The sequence below is a fragment of the Podarcis tiliguerta genome, assembly GCF_965153285.1.
Source record: "Podarcis tiliguerta genome assembly, chromosome: 17".
NCBI lineage: Eukaryota > Metazoa > Chordata > Lepidosauria > Squamata > Lacertidae > Podarcis > Podarcis tiliguerta.
In genome coordinates, this window is record NC_139550.1 from 36,305,452 (window position 1) to 36,323,817 (window position 18,366).

The 18,366-nt window shown below is 47.5% G+C and overlaps 1 protein-coding gene across 3 annotated transcripts in view; it reads left to right on the plus strand.

Annotated features, from left to right (window-relative positions):
• Positions 1–18,366, plus strand: part of GNL3L (G protein nucleolar 3 like) — a 27,660-nt gene continuing 9,294 nt past the window's right edge. Inside the window, exons 1-14 of one of the 3 annotated variants that reach the window (XM_083419958.1) lie at positions 119–180; positions 396–451; positions 545–602; positions 5,773–5,963; positions 6,881–6,995; positions 7,100–7,137; positions 7,698–7,799; positions 8,152–8,268; positions 9,274–9,357; positions 9,477–9,612; positions 10,588–10,691; positions 11,610–11,754; positions 13,307–13,394; positions 17,949–18,126. In XM_083419958.1, the coding sequence (XP_083276084.1) occupies positions 6,986–6,995; positions 7,100–7,137; positions 7,698–7,799; positions 8,152–8,268; positions 9,274–9,357; positions 9,477–9,612; positions 10,588–10,691; positions 11,610–11,754; positions 13,307–13,394; positions 17,949–18,126 (1,002 nt within the window). In that variant the 5' untranslated portion in view covers positions 119–180; positions 396–451; positions 545–602; positions 5,773–5,963; positions 6,881–6,985. Of the gene's footprint in view, positions 603–5,772; positions 5,964–6,880; positions 6,996–7,099; positions 7,138–7,697; positions 7,800–8,151; positions 8,269–9,273; positions 9,358–9,476; positions 9,613–10,587; positions 10,692–11,609; positions 11,755–13,306; positions 13,395–17,948; positions 18,127–18,366 lie in introns of all 3 variants that reach the window. The other 2 variants (XM_083419957.1, XM_083419956.1) reach the window with 2 other exon arrangements.

The window sequence follows — 18,366 nt, forward strand, 5'->3', positions numbered from 1 at the left end:
GGGACAACCAGCCTTGTTTTGTTCCAGCTCATTTTTTTACAGACCTCACAGAGCTACCTGTGCCAGAAGCAGATCTGCTCCATTGACAAGTAAGAGGCAGTGTCTGAGCTCTTGATCCATCAAGTGAACATCTGCAGTGCAGGATTGAGAGACACCTGCGTCTTGACTGCGCTGCTTTAGGTAACCGGCTATTTTTGCTCCTGTGTCTGGAGGGGAGGGCTGCTGAAGACCCTAGTCTCTTCCAGGTGCATCTCAGTGACACAAGAAATAGAATTTTGCAAGCCTTCAGGAAACTTAATGGCAAGTGAACTTCACACTCCACAATTCAGTGATCTTTTTCAGTACAATCCTTTAGTGCTGGCTTCTCAATTCCCCCCCGCTTGATCTCTTCACAGTTCTGTCCCAGAGCCCACCACACTCAGGTGAAGCCAGCTCTTCCTGCAAAAGTCAGGTCAGTAAGAACAGCTGTGTTCCAAAAACATTTCTCTGGAATTGGCGGGAAAGGGCCGGGGACAAACTAATGAGTCCAGATTGCTTTTCACAGACCAGCGGAAGGAACTTCCAGGCCCATGAATTCACACTTCGGAGGGACAAACAAAAAGGTGAGCATAAAGGCAGAGTTTGAGGACTGGAACCAGTCTCTCTGTTGTGCCCTGCAAATGAATGGCAGTCAACATGGCACTCTGTGACGTAAACACATCTAGGTGAATATCCCTCGCTAATGGCGAGGGATAAAACCTCGATTGTGTTCTGTCTGCAACTTCATAATTCTTAAGGGTTTTCTTTTTTCCTGAGAGAACATTCTGTATTCAGAGTGTTCTCTCAGGTTTTGCTTTTCACCTTGTTGCATTGGCCAAAAAAAAAGCAAAAGACACTGGTGGTTGGCGCTCCTGGTTTCCAGGACGGGGTTCAAGCCCCTGCGGTGTCCCTGCTTACTTCCAATGCAACCTCTCTCTCTCTCTCTCTTTATCTATCTCTCCCCCTTAAGGACTAAATGAAGCAAAGTGCTCCTCTGATGCATCACTGGTGTGTGTCTAAGACAAGGTGGATTACATGGATGCTTCCCATCCTAGCACTCCTTGTCATAGGGAGCAAAATACTTTATATTTATATATATATATAAAGTTATATAGGCAATGGCCTTGCTACGGACTTCGGTTGGTCGCCTTGGTTGTCCGAGGGGCCTGGTAGGAATTTTTCCACTTGGCAAATTGGCACTGGCCACTTGGTTTTCGCCTACCTCGTAGCAATCGTCACAACTTTGTTAGGGTTGAGGTTAGGCATTGATTGACCTTGTGATGGGGGAAGGGAGGTGTGGCCATCACCTGCCCCTCCAAGCTTAAGGGTATTCCGTTAAAGGAATCCTGGGGTGTTGATCTTGTCCGAAGCCCGGTTGGGGGCTGGGGCCTTGACAGAACCCCGATGGGAACACCAGGGGGAGCTTGAGTTGGTTTGCATCAACAGGGCTCACCCTTCCGGTGGTTTACCCTTACCAGACTTCCTGCACATCGGGCAGGAGTCAGATATAGTTGGGTCCATTCAATGCCTAAGCCAATACCGCTCACATTCTGTAATCAATAAAGTTGTGGCCAAAATTTGCCCAATAACATAAACCTAATATCTGTGTCTCTGTGTGAGTTATTTCCCAATGAGGGGGTGGCTGCGGGGTCTCAACACGCAAAGTAACCTAAATATACAAACAAATGGATCCTATTTAGATTATTCAGAATGTGGAAAAGGCCGGGATGAAAGCAGAAATGGCATGACGTTCACTCATTAGCAGAAGAAGAGCAAATATAAGATGCTCAGCTTTCCTATTTTACAGAAGACAGTTCTCAATTTTCAGGGCTGTCAGAGGCTTAAGATGTGGACAGGTGACAGTTCTCTGTATGAAGGTGTCCTCTATTTGATTGGCCGGGCATTCCAGGTCTGGCTGAAAGATACAGAAGGAAGAGCAGGGGCACTGAAGTTGCCCATCAAGAGATAGCACCTCGGCAGCAGACTAAGCACAACCACCTAGGCCACAGTCTTGCCCACTGCAGTGAGATGTATAATATTCCCATGTAGAATTATAGGGTGACCTAACACATCAGTCATACTCAAGGTAATATCCTATATTCAGCTAAGGCATACTCGGAGTCACTCAAATCAATGGGACTAGTGACTATGACTTAGTAGAATACAAATTACTAATAATAAATGTGCACCTACACACAGCGTATGCAAACTGGTGTCTATTCCTTTGGCAAAGTGTCAATGGCCACTCTAAGCAAAGACGTGTCCAATTTCTGCAATCGGGGTTATCTAGGGTTAGGCCCTTTGGTTTTCTCCTGATCACGAGGAATGCAGTTTGACCCTAAGTAAGTTTACTTTGAAGAAAGACTTACTCCCTAGTAAGTGCACGTTGGGATAGGGCTATTGCTCCATTTCAGAGTGCATGCCTTGTATGCAGGAGGTGGGGTCCCAGGCATTTCCAGACAGGGCTGCTAAGAAAGATCCTTCCAGAGCCACTGCAAGTCAGGGAGACCCAGGCATTAGAAGAACTATCCACCCAGATCTTCAGGAGGGCCAGAATTGCATTTTGCAATTTTTTCCACATTAGTTTGTGGAAATTTCTTTCTTTCTTCAGGGCGGTATGTTGCTGAAGGGAACGGCACACCTTCCCCTACAGCGAGAATTCCTACAAACACACCACACACACACACACACACACACACACACTGTATATTGGGGAATGGAAGCACCAATGACTCACAATTCCTCTTCCAATATTTATTTTAGTGTGTGTAGTTCCCCTTTGAGAAAATTCCAATCTTACTGCATTACAATGAAGCGCATGGGCCACTAAATGTGACACTGATTTGGTACCAATGTTCTGGGCCTGGTAAAATGCCACAGAAGTGCTCTGGCCTGGCCAGAGAACAACTTGGAAAGTTATACATGATTATTTACAACACTACAAACCATCGTGTTCACCATAAATCAACTCATAAACCTCTCTGGTTGTTGTTTTTTTACAGCTTTCTCAGAAAATCAAGCATGTGTGAAAGGTCACAGCCACGCTATAGATGCAAAGCACATTTAAAGCACATGGTCCCACCCCCACCCCCAGAATCGTAGGAACTATAGTTTACCCCTCACAGAGCTACAATGCTCAGCACATTTAAGAAACTACAGTTCCCAGAATCCTCTGCGGAAGCCATGTGTTTTAAATGTAATAGTGTAAATGAAACCAACGTTCCATCTGCATTTTCTTGTGTCTCATAGATTTCTCCCCTGACAGAGGACAGTAGTTTCCTTGCTGTAACCCGTTTCTCTATGCAGAGGCCTAAAATCAGCAACAAATTAATTACCATTATGTGACCCCTTCTCCTGCCGCGCACTGGAACACTCCCCCGTTGTCCAGCTCAGCCAGAGGAGGGAGCCTTCCACAAGGTGGCAGAAGGGGTGGGCAGAGTGCTGCCTCTTGCTTTTTCGCCGCCTGAAGCAGGTCCTTTGCCCTGCCTCCTCAGTGGGCCGGCTCTGATTATGTGGTCCATAAAGCCAAAATCGCGTGTAGTCAAAACACATTGGGTGCAAAGGCATGCCAGATTGCCCAAGTCTTTCCCCCAGATCCTTTCAACCCCATTATTTTAAATTAAAACAACCAAAAAAACCACTACTGAGCACAGAAAGCTGAAAGTGTGCAAGTTAAATGAACATTTATTTTGCTGTACTTTATACCGAAAGTGACTGGCCAATTGGCAAGCTATGCTGCCAAGTTTTGCTTTTGTGTTTATTGCTCTTCTGCGGAAAAACCCCAACCCTCCACACATTGGGCATACCTCCCTATAATATTCATAAATGCATATTGTTTGCCGCCATCTCCTCTCCAACGCTACAGCTAAGGCTGGTGGATTCCAAAGGATCCCCCCCCCCCCCGCCATGGGCTGGCCGGTCCCTGGGATCCACACTCGGTGCCCCGGGGGGAGGAGGGGGAGGCGGCCGCGGCGATGGAAGGAGCAGTGGCGGCCGGAGGGAGCGCTGTGTCCCGGCCAGGCCTCGCCTTGTATCCTGCGAAAAAGAAGCAGGCGAGACGAAGCAGCATTTAGTCAGAACGACTAAACAACAACAATCAAGATCTTAGAAGCTTTATTGTCAGCCTGTTTCCCAATGATCCCAAACATGGGCCTTTTTCACGGCTGCTGTGCACTGGTCCAACATTTTCACTGAGCTATTCAACACAACTCCTGGTCAACTGTTGTCAACTTAGCCCCTATCAGGATGTATTGCCTATTCGTCCAATTAGGAGCTGTTCATGATTCCCTTTTTGTTTTTACCACCTTAACTAATTTGTGTCATCAGCAGAACACAGCTCGAATCCTAACTCCTCCTTATTTATGAACAAGTTCAAAACAGCTCGAATTGCAACATGAGTCCTTTTGGGACTCGCTTCTGACATCCTTCCAATCAGAGAGCTGCCCATTTATTCCTACTCTCCACTTCCTGTCCTCTTAACCCGTGGCTTCTAGGTTTATTCAAGAGACGTGATCAAAATATTTTTTTCCCAAAGCTTTCCTGCCTGTTGCTCTATTGCAGGTCGGATACAGTCTCATGGGGCAAAATCAGATTTGTAGAATTGAAGATTTGCAGAATTTTGAAGATTTGGCATTCTTGTGCGACAAAATCACTTAAAAATAAAGCAGGCTTTTTGCAGTGATTGGAAAATTCACAGGAAAGAGTGGGGTTACAATTGCTAGATGTGACCTCATGAAACTTCTCTATAAACCACATCAAGCTGAATGCTTAATAAACAGGTACAGTAGTTTGGTATACATTGCTATACGTGGTCAACTGCCTTATATGCATCCACAAGCTGAACGCTCTCAGGTTAGGGCTACAGGACTTGTGCAACTGGTTAGAGACGGCAGGCCTGCCTGAAATGAGTTAGAATATTGTTCAGTATGAACACGTACAGAAATACAGTACTGAAGCTATTTCCTGTGTCCTTGCAGCAGCAGCATCTGACACCCTTTGCTCATAGAGTTGAATGCAGGCCATGATTGCCCAGACAACGTTGGGATAAGCCTCACTCCATCAAAGAAGACCCCGGGACCAAATATATTCACACTGGGATTTAACAGGGTCTCCACCGAGCCTTCATGTCGGGGTATGAATATTTCTCGTTTGAGCCCTTGCCTTTTTCTTGCAATCTGATGCTTGGCATCATCTTTTGCGTTTCCTGCACGGAACTAAAATTCCATTTTTTTACATCCCTTCCGCCGTTCTCTCCATCGCCTATAGCGAGCACGGGGGCGATCGCATATCTGGTTTCCAGAATCGCAACGCTTTCTATTAAACGCAGTTCCTGCATAAAGCATCGCCGCCTGCCAGTGCTGTGCACCACTCAGAAAACCATTTCCTCCGGGCGATTTCACCGCACGTCTTACAGCTTTGGATCCATGACTTCCTGCAGGTCTGCAACGTGGGGCTGCTCACGTCCTCGAAGGGATTTCTCTGCAATGGGTTCTGCACTGCAAAACTCTCCCCCCCCCCCCCGTGTCGGCTGGGTAAAGACAACAACCGAACCCCCCCGCCCCCGCCTGCAGTTTTGCAAATAGGGTCGTTCCCCTGGCGGATTTCGCATAGCTCTTTCCGTAAAGCTTTTCCTGCACATTCACACGTGCAAATTTCCCAACGCGCAAGGCGAGGCATTTTTAATACAGCGACAGCCTCAAGGGCTCTCCATCTTTCCCTTCCTCCCTTCCCTGTTTGCTTTGTTTCGATCCCAAGAAATCCCAACCCACAGGCGTGCAAACTCAGCAAAGGGAAGGGAGGGGCGTCCCGGGGTCGCGCGCGCGCGCCGAGCTCCGCCCTCCTCGGGAACGCGCAGGGAAACCACGTGTCCCATCCAGGAAGCCGCGTGCGTCGTAGAAAGCAGACGCCGCCGCCGCCGCCCTGGAAGGGGGGCTTCGACCTGGAGGGTAAGGAGGAGGATCGGGGCCGGAGGGGGCGGAAGGGCCGGGCATGGGGCACCGCGGCATACAAGTAGGTTGCCATGCGCGTGCTGGTTACGCGTGCAAGGGGAGCGGGGGCAGCTTTCAAGCGCGCGACCCCAAGCTGCAGGCTGAAGTTCAGCAGGGGAGGCGGCACATGGGTCCGGCCGAAGGAATCAAACAGCTGTGAGCTCTAGCATCCTGCTTCGTGAACGATCAAGGGGATCTTTCAAAAGGGTGACATGACAAATCTGAAGAATCATGAACTGTGCAGGCTGTTTATGCCAGCCAGATTTAATATGTTACCGTCGAGGAAGATATTTAGCTCTCCCAGAAGCGTCTCTGCAGATGTGGTAGGCAGGAACCTGAGACGCTGGAGCATATTTTCTTTTCTTGTGATTTTGGCATTTATGCCAGAAGACAATTGTTAGAGGCCTTACAACTTAACAGGCTCGGCTCTATGCTGCCAACGGTTCAGCACCTGCTCTCGGACAGGAATGATCAAATTACTTTAATAGTGGTTAAATTTTTGAGTGTTGTCCATGTGGAAAGACTAGGCCATTATAGAGAGATTTAGTGGTTCTTGATTGGTCGGTGATGTGGTAGTGTTAGACTGTATTATTTATGCAAATTGTTATGCCGAGTTCGTATTTTCCACATCTGTATATGGTGTTTGTTTTATAATGTGTGGTTTGCTGTGCCTAATAAAGGATTGTTTGAATAAGGTCAAGGGGATCAAGGAGGTGTGAGTGTCCTGTCCAAGGTTTGTGGGCGCTCTCTGCCTTGTTTGGTTATCTCTGTTCTGTTTCTCCAGCAACAAGAGATCACAAGGTTTCGGTTCTCCTCCGCTCAGATCTTTGGTTCTGAAATAGGGGTGCTGGTGGCACCTTTCCTTCCTTTTCCAGTTGCTGTTAATCAGAAAAGAGAGCAACATAGAAGTTTGTCTAGAGGCCACAGAAGCTCTCATCGGACAGAAAAACAAACCTCCGCCTCTCTCAGCTTTTGACGCCATGTCAAAAAGTAAGTCATTTTGCCAGGTTTATGGGTCAAACGTTGCATTCCTACAAACTGGGGAACCCAAATGTAAAATGGGCTCACCTTTGATTTCATTCCCCCCTCTGCAGAGCAGAAAAAATCCGGGAAGAGACAGAAACATGGCAAGGTGAGCAGAGACCGGCAGCACCAACCATTCCCACTCTTCATAAGTCCTTTGGAAAACTGAAATTTAGCAGGTGGAAGCATGAAGGGAGCCAACAAGGAAAAGAAGGGCCAGCTGCACTGAAGGCAGCAGAGAGGTCAAAAAGTGGAAAGGCAGAGAGACATCTTTGGATTTGGCAGTGTGGTAGCTGCCGGTAATTTTAGGGAGCTGAGTTTCATTGGCGGAGAGGAGGCAGATTCTGTTTGGGTCAAAATAAGAGCTGTAAAAGACTAAGTAAGCCTCACTTAAATTGAAATCCAGAGTACAGTTTGCAGATGTGAAACATAACAGGATTCATGGGCTCAGCAAGGGAGTGGAAAATAACAGGCTGGTAACTGGGAGGACTCTATTCCTAAGTTTTGAGGGGAAGGGAATGAAGCTTCTGACTGTAGCACTAGCTGGAAGAACAAGGGTCTTTTAATTTTTACTTTCAGTGAAGCTAAAGTGAATTTCTAGGGTCTCCTATCTCTGATGTCTCGTCCAGTTCATTGCCTTTACCAGTGTGTCTCCTTTGGCTTTCATAGAGAAGGGATGCAAAGCCTCATGGGAAAAAGGACCCAGGAGTGCCTCAGCTGCAACATTTCAAAGAGCATGTCAAGAAAGGAGCAGCACTAAAAGAGAAGAGGGTGAGATTAAGCAGTGGGAAGCCCTGCATGGGGAAATGAAGGCTGGCTTCTTCGAGTTCCTGCTTTCATTTCCCAGTTTGGGATCAGTGGTTGGGTACCAAACCTTGGCTCTAGAGCAGCCTTTCTCAACCTGTGGGTCCCCAGATGTTGTTGAACTACAACTCCCATCACCCCTAGCTAGCAAGGCCAGAGCCCAGGGATGATGGGAGTTGTAGTCCAACAACATCTGGGGACCCACAGGTTGAGAACCGCTGCTGTAGAGTCTTAGGTTTCAAAGAGCCTGAAAAATGGGTCTCTTTCCAATGGGGCTCGTGGCAACCTCTTTGAGTTATGGCTTTGCACATCCTCTCAGGCTACAGAACTGCAGGAGCGGCAGCGAACGGCACGGCAGAAGGAAATCAGCCGGTTCCGGAGTTTAGAAGGGCTGCAGAAGGATGCCTTGCACAGACAGCAGAATTTTGAGCAGAAGGTACTGAAGTTTCAAAGACATCAAAGCCGACTGCAGTGGGACTCTGTTCATTTAGCTGTTTAGAGACTACTTGTCTGCCTCCTTTTTTGGAGACCCTGTAAGGCAGAGCTGGGGAACCTTTTTCAAAACTGATGGCCATGTTCCCTTCTCTCTGTGGCGCCTTCCAGGGCCATGTGCCAGTGATGTGCGGGGACAGAAGCAGAAGCAACAAATGCACATTTTCCCTATGTACTGTAAACTAGTTTTTACATTCTCAGGCCTCTCTATCCTGTGTTCCATCCACAAACACAGATCATCATCAGCTCCATGTTTTCCCTGTCTTAACAACTTGCTGGTTGTGCCCAGGCTTAATAATAATAATAATAATTTATTTATACCCCGCCCATCTGGTTGGGTTTCCCCAGCCACTCTGGGCAGCTTCCAACAAAATATTAAAATACAATAATCTGTTAAACTTTGGAACAGCCTCCTGAGAGAGGCCCCATCACTGCCTTTGTTTAGACAGCCATTCTCAAAATGTGGATTTACTCCCCAATGTGAATATTCCTGTTGCTCTAAAATGGCTTGTTTTTAGGTTTCGGTCATATTTTACATTTTGTGTCATGTCGTCTAAACCGCAAGCTCCCTTGTGTATGGTTGTAGATAGGTAGCATAGAAATTATTGTCCTAAACCCAACCCATGGGCTTCTTGGTTTCCAGACAGTGGCTCATAGTGCCAGTCCTTGTAATTCTGCTTATGCTACAAGCACAATTGCAATTCACTTTCCATGCTGTTCAAAGCATTGGACTTGTTCCTTTATGTATGTCCCACTGTGTTCCATTCGCCCTTCCTTTTTTTTTTCATTGATATTTTACTTAGTGTTAAAATGCTTTCCCAGCTGTAATTATTATCATTAATATTTTTTATTGAATTTGTATACCGCTGTTCATGAAAGAGAGAGATGATGCTGTAAGGTTATTTAATTTATTTTTAAGCTAAAATATGAACTCTTTCTCTCCCTGCAGGAGATGGATCTGAAGCAACTGGCGAAACATGCCATGCTGGAGAGAGACAGTTCCTGTAAGGCCTATTATAGGGAGTTCAGGAAGGTCAGTGGGACCTCTTGTCACTTAGTGTGGGGAAAGATGCGTCTGCTCTGAGCGCGACTGTCCTCAGGGGCTGAGCCAGGTGTCAGGTGGCAAACTCTCTTGGCCTTCTCTCCCTTTAGGTGGTGGAAGCAGCTGACGTGATCCTGGAAGTCCTTGATGCACGAGATCCCCAAGGCTGCCGCTGCCCCCAGGTTGAGCAGGCCGTGGTGCAAGCTGGAGCTAACAAGAGGCTAGTCCTGGTGTTAAATAAAATAGGCAAGTGTGAAGGCCAGCCATGTGCTGGGAAGGAAAGGGGGTCTGGCACTGGGATGCTGTGATTTTAGTCCTCTCTGGTGTGTTACTCAAGGATAGCAGAGTGTTAGACGCTCTCATAGTCAGTGTTCAGCAAGTGTTAACCAGCATACTGCACTGTTATATTCAGGGTCTGTGCTTCTCTCCCAGAATTCAAATTCTGGCAAGGCAGTCCAGAGAAGTATATAGAATAAACAGATGAATTACAATACAGTGGTACCTCGCAAGACGAAAGAATTTTTAGTTTTTTGAGTTGCTTCGCAAGACGAATTTCCCTATGGGCTTGCTTCACAAGACGAAAACGTCTTGCGCCTTTTTCTTAAAACCGTTAATGCATTTCCTATGGGAAACCGTGCTTCGCAAGACGAAAAATTCACAAGACGAAAAAACTCGCAGAACGAATTAATTTCGTCTTGCGAGGCACCACTGTAGCTGCTTTTCCATAATTTTATTGTGATTTCAGGGTTCTTGTATCCAAATAATTTGGAAACATAAGCTTTGGGGAAGCAGAGAAGGGCAAATGAGGGAGTGGTAGAGGCTCAGCGACTGATTTTTTTGCAACCATAAGCTTAAGAAGCTGAGTTGCAGCCACACAAGCCCTTTGTTCCTTCCCTTGCAGGTGTGAGTGATTGAAGCCTTCAGTTAACTATCATTTCCCATTTTCACTCAGCTGAGCAACTGTGATTAACACTTCAGAACCAGCCATGCTAGGAAGCTTGTTGGGCTACTGCAAAGAGAGGAGGAAAGCGGCTTCGTTCACACCCAGAATGCATTTTTATATCTCAGCTTATTAAACTCGGAGATTACTCAGAGCAGTCCAGAGGGGTCTGGCAAGGCTTGGCAGTTGATGCAAAGATGTTTTGTCCCCGGAGACGTGCTTGATATTCAAGCTTTGCTGAGGATCCTAAAGTTAACTCTTCTCTTCTGTTCCTGGCCCAGATCTGGTATCTAAGGAAATTGTAGCAAAGTGGCTGAAGTACCTGAGGAACGAATTTCCCACAGTGGCCTTTAAAGCTTCCACTCAGCAGCAGAGCAAAAACCTGGTAAGTGGTGCTGGGATTTTGCAGTGGGGCAAGTGAGTGACAGCTTTGGCCAGTTATTAGTTTTCATTGAAAGCCATTTGGGGAAGAATGGGCTTCAGCCCTCTCCTCTTAAAGGGTTCTGCCGGCCAGTTCTGTTTCCACCGATTCCTCTTACTCCTTATTACTGTTAACACAAAGTTAGCAACTCTGAGGCCAAGTGGCGCCTTTCAAGAGGTATCAAGGTGCTGATTCCTCATTGATGAATCCCAGGGCATTTCCCTTTGGGACAGGGAATTGGAATAGTGTGAGCTATAGGGTGGGACATGAAAGCAGAGTTCTGAGAAGGGACAGCCCACCCCCAATTTGTGTGTTCTGCAGTGACAGGGATTCGGGCCACAAAAGATTAGAGCAGATTTTCTTGGATTTACTGACTAACGCTAAATGCTGGTTCCCTCGGCCTGTAAAGCGAGATGAGCGCCACAACCCTAGAGTCATCTGTGACTAGACTTAACTGTCAGGGGTCCTTTACCTTTACCTTTTTAAAACTGTATGTGAGACTCCAGATTACCAGGGATGCCAACTTGAATAAAATATTGGGGACAGGTAAGCCCCACCTTGCACAATCGACCGCATGACAAGGTGCATGCACACCATTTGAATGGCAATGCCCATTAACTTTGGGGGGAGCCGGCCCCCTCAAATACTTTATGGGGGGGTGAAACCCTGTTGACCCCTAGGAGTTGGCTCTTAAGCAGATGATCCATAGCTTATATTTCCTTTCTCTTTTATTGTTTATATTCCTTGATTGTATTGACTGTTGGGGGGACGGGACAGTAAAACAGTAAAGAAGAAAACCAGGCCATTTTTTTTAGCGGCAGAACTTCTGGCTGCAGGTGTGCATCACCCCCTTTGCCTGCTTCTCTTTTTCCCCACCTCCAGCAACAGAGCCGAGTCCCCGTATCCCAGGCTTCGGGGGAGCTGCTCAGCGGGGGAGCCTGTGTTGGGGCAGACTGCCTCATGAAGGTGCTGGCCAACTACTGCCGGAACCAGGATGTCAGGACGGCCATCAGTGTTGGGGTTGTGGGTGAGTAGGGAGCCCCTCTTGGAGGGAGGTGGAAAGCCGGGCGGGCGGGGGGGGGGGAATCTCTTAAATCCTACCCCCATTGCTCAGAAAGACATTGGGATAATTTGAGGTAATTTAAATATGTTTTGGGACGCGGGTGGTGCTGTAGGTTAAACCACAGAGCCTAGGACTTGCCGATCAGAAGGTTGGCGGTTCGAATCCCCGTGACAGGTTGAGCTCCCGTTGTTCGGTCCCTGCTCCTGCCAATCTAGCAGTTCGAAAGCACGTCAAAGTGCAAGTAGATAAATAGGTACCACTCCGGTGGGAATGTAAACGGCGTTTCCGTGCGCTGCTCTGGTTCGCCAGAAGTGGCTTAGTCATGCTGGCCACATGACCCGGAAGCTGTCCCCCGGCTCCCTCGGCCAATAAAGCAAGATGAGCACCGCAACCCCAGAGTCGGCCACAACTGGACCTAATGGTCAGGGGTCCCTTTACCTAAATATGTTTCAATATTTTAACTTTTTATGTTTTAAAGCAGAGTTGTATTCTTTATTGACTTGATTTTGTTATCTTCTTGTAAATGCTTTGAGTGTTTTTTTTTAAGTTAAGCAGTGTATAAATTTTATGAAAATTTATAAAATATGGTTGGAATCGAAGCACTTGGGTACCTTTCCTGACCTTGTTAAATATTGGACCCCTTGCCTCTCAAGTCCAGATGATCTGGAAAAGTTGTGCCAAGGCTGCAAGCCCATTATGTGTGGTTATGCACATTGTAAGAATAATCATTATTTATTCCCCACCTTTTCCCCTGGCAGCGGTTCAAGGCTGCTTAGAGATAAAATTAAAACAGCTAAAAATGGGGGGGGGGGCCGGGACCCCAGCATTAAAAAATAATTAAGCATTTATAGCATATTATGTCTATTCTGTTTAAAGCATACAGTCACAACAAAAGCAGTATAGCACCAGCTCCCTCTTTAAAAGCAGCCCATTCCCAAAAGCCTGTTGGAACAAGAAAGTCTTCACCTACCCATGGAAGGACAACCAGAAGGAAGCCAGTCTCACTTCTCTAAGGAGGGAGTTCCAAAATTGTCTGGCCACCACCAAAAAGGCCCTCTCCTGCGTCTCCACTCGGAGAAGGGCCTCCCTCAGAGATCTCAAAACCCAGCCACGGTTGTAGGAGGGAATACAGCCCTTCAGGTAGTTTGGACATAAGCTGAGTAGGGTTTTATAGGTCATAACCAGCACTTTGCATTGTGCCCGGAAACAGACTGGAGCCGCTTCAACAAGGGAGTCATATGCGGCACATCAAAATGGCTTACTACCGAGCAAGGATCCTGCCTGTTGGTGTTGCTGGACATGAACCTTTCAAGATGCCTTTGTTCTGGCTACTGGCGCTCATTCATTCAAAGAGGAAGGGTGGCTTGTGGGGAGCTGTGCCTGCCTTTTCGGTGCTGCCTTATTTTTGCTACAGGGAGTGGAGAGAAGGAGGGGCTCACATAGGTAGGACTAATCTTGAGAGGGAGCAGGTGCGTTTGCTGATGGCTCTGCCCGCTTCTCTCATCTCTCTCCACAGGCTTCCCTAATGTCGGCAAGAGCAGCTTGATCAACAGCTTGAAGAGGAGCCGAGCCTGCGGTGTTGGTGCCACTCCTGGCGTCACGAAGTACGTGGCAGTCCTTCTGTGCATGCTGTAGAAGCCAGGGTTTTGGGGTGGGGGTAGTTCTCCCTTGAGCTTCGTCTATGTATGGCAGCGGTTCTCAACCTGTGGGTCCCCAGATGTTGTTGGACTGCAACTCCCATCATCCCTGAGCTCTGGCCTTGCTAGCTAGGGGTGATGGGAGTTGTAGCTCAACAACATCTGGGGACCCACAGGTTGAGAAAGGCTGGTGTACGGTGTCTTCTTAAGTTGTTAAGGCCCTTCAGTTCTGTCCTAGGTTATCTACAGAACCCGCAACATTTTAGGGTGTTTGTGAGCCAATCAGAGGTGCAGCTGCAGAACAGCATTGGTTGTGCTGGAAAGGAGAGCTTGTGTGTTCGGGCCAAGCTGGTTTTCAGGGCAAGGAAAGGAAAGGTTGGCCAGACAGGGTGCGAGGAAGGGGAATGATGGAACTGTGGGTGCCCTCCAGCTCAGCAGTGGCACATGTGACATCCCCCCAGATGCTGGGAAGGGGCTGTGGGCCTCAGAGATACAGGGAAGATGATTTGTGCGGTGGGTCTTAAGAGATGAGGCAAGATGCATCCCTATACCCCCTTTCCTGAGACAGTCTGGACCATAGTTTAGAGGTCCCGGGCCCTAAGGGAGTCAGACTATCCTCCACCAGGGCCAGGGCCTATTCAGTGGTGGCTCCGACCTGGTGGAATGCTCTGTCCCATGAGACTAGGGCCCTTCGGGATTTAAACTCCTTCCGTCGGGCCTGTAAGACAGAGCTATTCCGCCTGGCCTTTAATTTGAATTCAGCCTGATCTTTTATTTCCCTTCTCTTCCCTCCCCCTCCCCTTTTATGAAGATTACCAGCTCTGAGACCCCACAGTTAATTCTCCCTTTGCCTCCTCGCTGGCCCAAGTAGACCAATTCAGCCAGCTAGCCCTGGGGATTATCTAATGTTTATTTCCCCTAAATTGATTTCTGTATTTTATTGTTATGCATGTTTTTATACTGTATTTTATGCTGCTTTTATAATCAAGTGTATTAAATTTGTTGTTAGCAACCCTGAGCCCGGTTTTTGAACCGGGAAGGGTGGGGTAACAACAACAACAACAACAACAACAACAACAACAACGTAGCTTTGGGGAATTGCAGAGGCCTTTTGAACTTGCACTGCTTTATTATTTACAGTGAGCTCTTTCAAAACAGAAGGATCACCGTGTAAAAAGTGGCCCAGGTCTTCCCATTGCTTGGGAGCGCAAGGAATGTTGCAAGATGGAGGAGGTGTTGGGGGGCGGGTATCCTAAGAGAGATCAAACTGAGTGTTAGGTGGTATCCTATAGCACCTTTGCTATAGGCAGATGGGGGGGGGATGAATGAGAGACATGCTGGTAACCGTCTTGCTCCTCAGCACTCTGCTTAAACTCCCAATGGAATAATTTAAAACCTCAGAACAATTAAACGGTTAAAATACAGCAGCAAAATAAATAAAAGCCATTTAGTCAGACCAGATAAAGGACTCCTTCAGAGGCACAGACTATTTTGCCTCTGAAGCTCTGTTGACAAAATGGACTTTGTGCTCTTTTTCTGAAGGCCAGGAGAGATGTCTGGGGGTGGGGGTGGTTTTGCAACACTGGGGCTGCAGCTCCGGGTGGACTTTGAACAGGGAAGCCTGAAATCAGATCCTTCCTACAATAGTCCACAGGCTGTGGAGTGTTGCTATCACTGAGCATAACCTACCTTACAGATTTGCAGTGAGGATTACAATAGTGGTGAGGGTCCCTGTATATGCAACTCTGAGCAAATTGGATGAAGAGTAGGACAGTTGCACGTCGAGACCCCGAAGCCACCCCCTCGCTGAGAAATAACACACACAAGGACACAGATATTAGGTTAATGTTATTGGGCAATTTTTGGCCACAACTTTATTGATTACAGAATGTGAGCGGTATTGGCTTAGGCATTGAATGGACCCGACTATATCTGACTCCTGCCCGATGCGCAGGAAGTCTGCTAAGGGTAAACCACCGGTAGGGGGAGCCCTGTCAATGCAAACCAACTCAAGCTCCCCCTGGTGTTCCCATCGGGGTCCTGTCAAGGCCCCAGCCCCCAACCGGGCTTCGGACAAGATCAACACCCCAGGATTCCTTTAAGGAATACCCTTCAGCTTGGAGGGGCAGATGATGGCTACACCTCCCCTCCCCCATCACAAGGTCAAACAATACCTAACTGCAACCCTTACAAAGTTGTGTCGATTGCTACGAGGTTGGCAAAAACCAAATGGTCAGTGCCAATTTGCCAAATGGAAAAATTTCTACCAGGCCCCTTAACGGCGACCAACCGAGGTCCATAGCAAGGCCAGTGCCTAAAACCTGCAAATTGGGGAGGGAGGGCGGGTGATTGAGGCATTAAATGGTCCCGGGCACACACACCCCCCCGGCCAGCGGATTGGCTGGCCAGGCTCTGATGTAGTCGGTGTTGTAAACAAAAATTGCCCTTTTCCCTTATGGGGTATCCAAGAGCCCATATAGAGTCCTTATGTAGGTTCCATATTGGTAGGAGAAGATTACAGAGGCCAACCAGAGAATATTGAGAAGCAAAGCAGCTAGTAAGCTTGATCCTTATTGAACTGTTGCAACAGGGTGCTTCCCTCACACGCAGGAGAGGAGGAACCCAGAAAAATGGCACGCAAGGCCTTATAAAGACTTTTGAAATTGCTGCTCTGTAGATCAAGACCACCCCCAGAAACATCATACATCCATCACAAAAGGGGTGTAACCTAAGACCAGATACATCATACCTACATCACAAAAAAGGCGGTCTAAAACAGAAATTTGAATGTTGTTTTTCTCCTGTCCTTGTTTATCTCCTGTCTGGCAGGTTACTTGATTGGATTTTCTGGGGAGCCTGGCTAGTCTTTTGTAATGATAAATACTTAGTTTCTGGGCCAGGTCACAGGCTCACACCCTATTCATATCTTAAATGTGCCCTTAAGACAGGATTTGTGAGGAAAGAGACAATGGGGAGGCTTTTCCACTTTGACCTTGCAGAGAAAACATTTGCTCAGTTTAGGAATCAAAATGGCTTCAGGTCGGTCTTCCTGTGCTGATCTATGTACGTGCTTGGTTGGTACGCTTATGAACATTACCATATATCTAAGACCTCAAAATTCCTATCACACCGGGATCCCCCGGACAATGGGGGACCAAGTCCCCCGCCCCCGGAGGGGAGTGGGTGGCCACGCGGTCCACCATGACTCCTCCCCACGGGGAAGTGGAGCAGATATGCCTGGAGTACTGTGCCCAGTTCTGCGCACCACACTTTTAAGATGTGTATTGTAAGAACATAAGAGCCTGGTTGCTGGACCAATGACCCATCTTGTCCAGCATCCTGTTCCCTCGGTGACGATTCAGATGCCTGTGGGAAACTGACAACCAGGACCTGAGCACAAGGGCGGAGCCCCCTCCTGCCTTGTCTGACAAGTGGCCTTCAGAAATACATGTTCTCCAGCCACGGAGGCAGAGCCCTAGCCATCCAACAGATATGTGTTCAGAGGTGGGTGGCAAAGATGGTGAGAGGCCTAGGGATGCAAGTCCTGTGAGAAAATCTGGGGGTGGCCTGGAGAAGAGACAGTTCAGTGGTGATAAGAAAGAAATTTCAATATTTGAAAGGCTGTTGCACAGCTGACAGAGCAGATTTAGTTTCCGTTGCTCTGAAGGGAGAGGAGTGCCAGGATTAATAGTTGTAGATTCCAGCTAAACACTGGAGTGAGCTTCTTATTTATTCCTACATCATTTTTATTGATTTTCCAAATTTCAATGAATCAACCACAAATTAAAACAAATTTAATACACCCCCCCCCCAAAAAAATGGCTTTCCACCAACAATGTGTCCATAAATTCCTCTTGTTGCTCCATTGTTTTCTTGGTTATTTCTAATCCACATTCCACTCCCTGTAATTAACCTTACATTACAATATTTTTTTGGTTATTTTTAACTTGTCCTTAACCATCAGCTACCCACTTGCCAATTCTTGCAAGGTTTTAACATTTCCAATATCTGCCAGTGAGGTTACTCAACAAATAGATCAGCTGGAGTGAACTTTCTGATGAAAGGAGCTGCTCAGAAATAGGACAGACAGTCTCAGAAGACCGTAAGCCAGGCACCCCCAAACTCAGCCCTCCAGATGTGTTGGGACTACAACTCCCATCATCCCTTGCTAACAGGAACAGTGGTCAGGGATGATGGGAGTTGTAGTCCCCAAACATCTAGTGGGCTGAGTTTGCCTATGCCTGTTGTAGGTTCTCCTGCACTGGAGAGGGAGCTGTAGGGGGAACATTTCCTGTGTCATCAGGACATTGAACTAGATGACTTTTGAAGTCCCTGTCAACTCTGATTCCACAATTTATGAAGTGTGGTAAGATAGACAGCTGGAGCAATAATGCTCCAGCTCTACGCTCTACCTTCATGACAGGAATACACCACAGTTCTTTAGCAGATGATGCTAACAGGCGGAGGGGCATTTTTCTTGGAATAAGTTGACTCCCTCCCTCTTGTGCTGTCTCCTTTTAGGTGCCTGCAAGAGGTGCAGCTGGACAAGCACATCAAACTTCTGGACTGTCCAGGGATTGTTGTGGCTTCTCCCACCTCAGATGCCGCCATGATCTTACGAAACTGTGTCAAGATAGAGCAACTGGTTGACCCCGTGAGCCCAGTGGAGGCCATCTTGAAGCGATGCAACAAGCAGCAGGTAGCTGTGGGGCAGGGCAGGGGGAGGCAGGCCCTGGTTGTGATGGCGGGCAGACAATTAGGCAGCGGGGAGCCAGGAATTCTGGGCTCCTCTCAAAGCTTGTAGGGAGCATTCGGAGAGAAGAGTTGTAGAGTGGCAAACTTAATTCACTTTCACTGATGTTAGCTGCTTAATTCATTGATGTTGGTTTTTGGGGGAAGGGTTGTTGTGGTTTTTCTGGATTAAATCCAAGTTGAAAGG